Below are 1400 nucleotides of genomic sequence, written 5' to 3'. Positions count from 1 at the left end.
ACTGCCCCTTGCTCGGCTCTGGCCCTAAAATTCCTGAAATTCATCCCGAATTTCCCTTCCGAGCTCAAATTTGTCTCTTCTGGCATCACCTCTGCCCTTTCCCTCTCTAATTTCCACAAATTTTGGGGTTTTGGGGTTTTTCCCCTACTTCAAACCCAAACTGGCGCTCGGCAGCTCCATTTTGGGTTTTCCCGAAGGGGATTTGGGGTGGAAAATTCAGGTTTTGGGTCTGTCCTGATCACAGGGATCCAGGACCGGGCCATGAGCGGCAGCGACTCCTCAGGTGAGCCGTGTGGGGTTGGGGTTGTACTGGGGCAACTGGTTTTACTGGGAATGTTGGTTTTACTGGGAATGCTGGTTTTACTGGGATATTTTGTTTTATTGGGGTATTTTTTTTTCTAATTGGGATATTTTGATTTCACTGGGATGATTTTTTTATTGGGATATTGTATTTTCTTGGGGTGTTTTCTTTTTACCGGGGCAATTTATCATGCTGGGATATTGTACCGGGATATTCAATTTCATTGGGATATTCAATTTTATTGGGATATTCAATTTTAGCGGGATATTTTATTTTATCGGGATATTCAATTTCGTTGGGATATTCAATTTTATCGGGATACTCAATTTTATTGGGATATTCATTTTTATCGGGATATTTTATTTTATCGGGATATTTTATTTTATTGGGATATTCAATTTCATTGGGATATTCAATTTTATTGGGATATTCATTTTTGTCGGGATATTTTATTTTATCGGGATATTCAATTTTATCGGGATATTCAATTTTATTGGGATATTCAGTTTTATCGGGATATTCAATTTTATCGGGATATTCATTTTTATTGGGATATTTTTATTTTATCGGGGTATTTTCTCCTAATGGGGTGTGGACGAAGGGATCGAGCCCATCCCCTGAAGGATTGGGGACATCCAGAGGTGGCATTAAGGTCCTTCCATCCCAAACTTTTCCAGGATTCCCTGGGCTGGATTAGTTGGGATTTTAGGGATAAATTCAGGATCCTGGCCCCGGTCATTCCATGGATTCCCCATCCCTGGAAGTGCCCAATTCCAGGTTGGAGCCACCTGGGACAGTGGGAATGTCCCTTCCCATGGGAAGCTCCTCCCATCCCAAACCATTCCATGATCCCAAAATCCCGTGAATTCCCTGCTCTCAGTGCCCTCATTCCAACCCTTCCCGCGCAGATTTGGGAGCCCTGGTCCAGACCCCCGTTCAGGACCCCATCCCAAAAATCCCGGCCCTACAGGTGAGCCTGGGATGGAAAAACTCTCCTGGGAATTGGGAAGGGTCTGAGCCGGGCCTGGGAGGGCTCAAAGCTGGGTCTGGGAGGCTCAAAGCCGGGTCTGGGAGGGTCAAAGCTGGGTCTAGGAGGGCT

The 1400-nt window shown here is 45.1% G+C and overlaps 1 protein-coding gene across 4 annotated transcripts in view; it reads left to right on the top strand.

Moving 5' to 3' along the window:
• LOC121660938 overlaps window positions 1-1400 on the top strand; it is a 5045-nt gene that overhangs the window by 2983 nt on the left and 662 nt on the right. For all 4 annotated transcript variants that reach the window (XM_042020547.1, XM_042020545.1, XM_042020546.1 and 1 more), the window contains exons 4-5: window positions 245-283; window positions 1210-1271. In XM_042020547.1, the coding sequence (XP_041876481.1) occupies window positions 245-283; window positions 1210-1271 (101 nt within the window). The remainder of the gene's footprint in view (window positions 1-244; window positions 284-1209; window positions 1272-1400) is intronic.

This window comes from Corvus kubaryi, unplaced genomic scaffold (assembly GCF_017639235.1).
Source record: "Corvus kubaryi isolate FWS band 111438036 unplaced genomic scaffold, C.kubaryi_AGA036_p1.0 37005, whole genome shotgun sequence".
Lineage (NCBI taxonomy): Eukaryota > Metazoa > Chordata > Aves > Passeriformes > Corvidae > Corvus > Corvus kubaryi.
The sequence above is the reverse complement of the archived record's forward strand: the minus strand, read 5'-3'. Positions and strand labels throughout refer to the sequence as shown.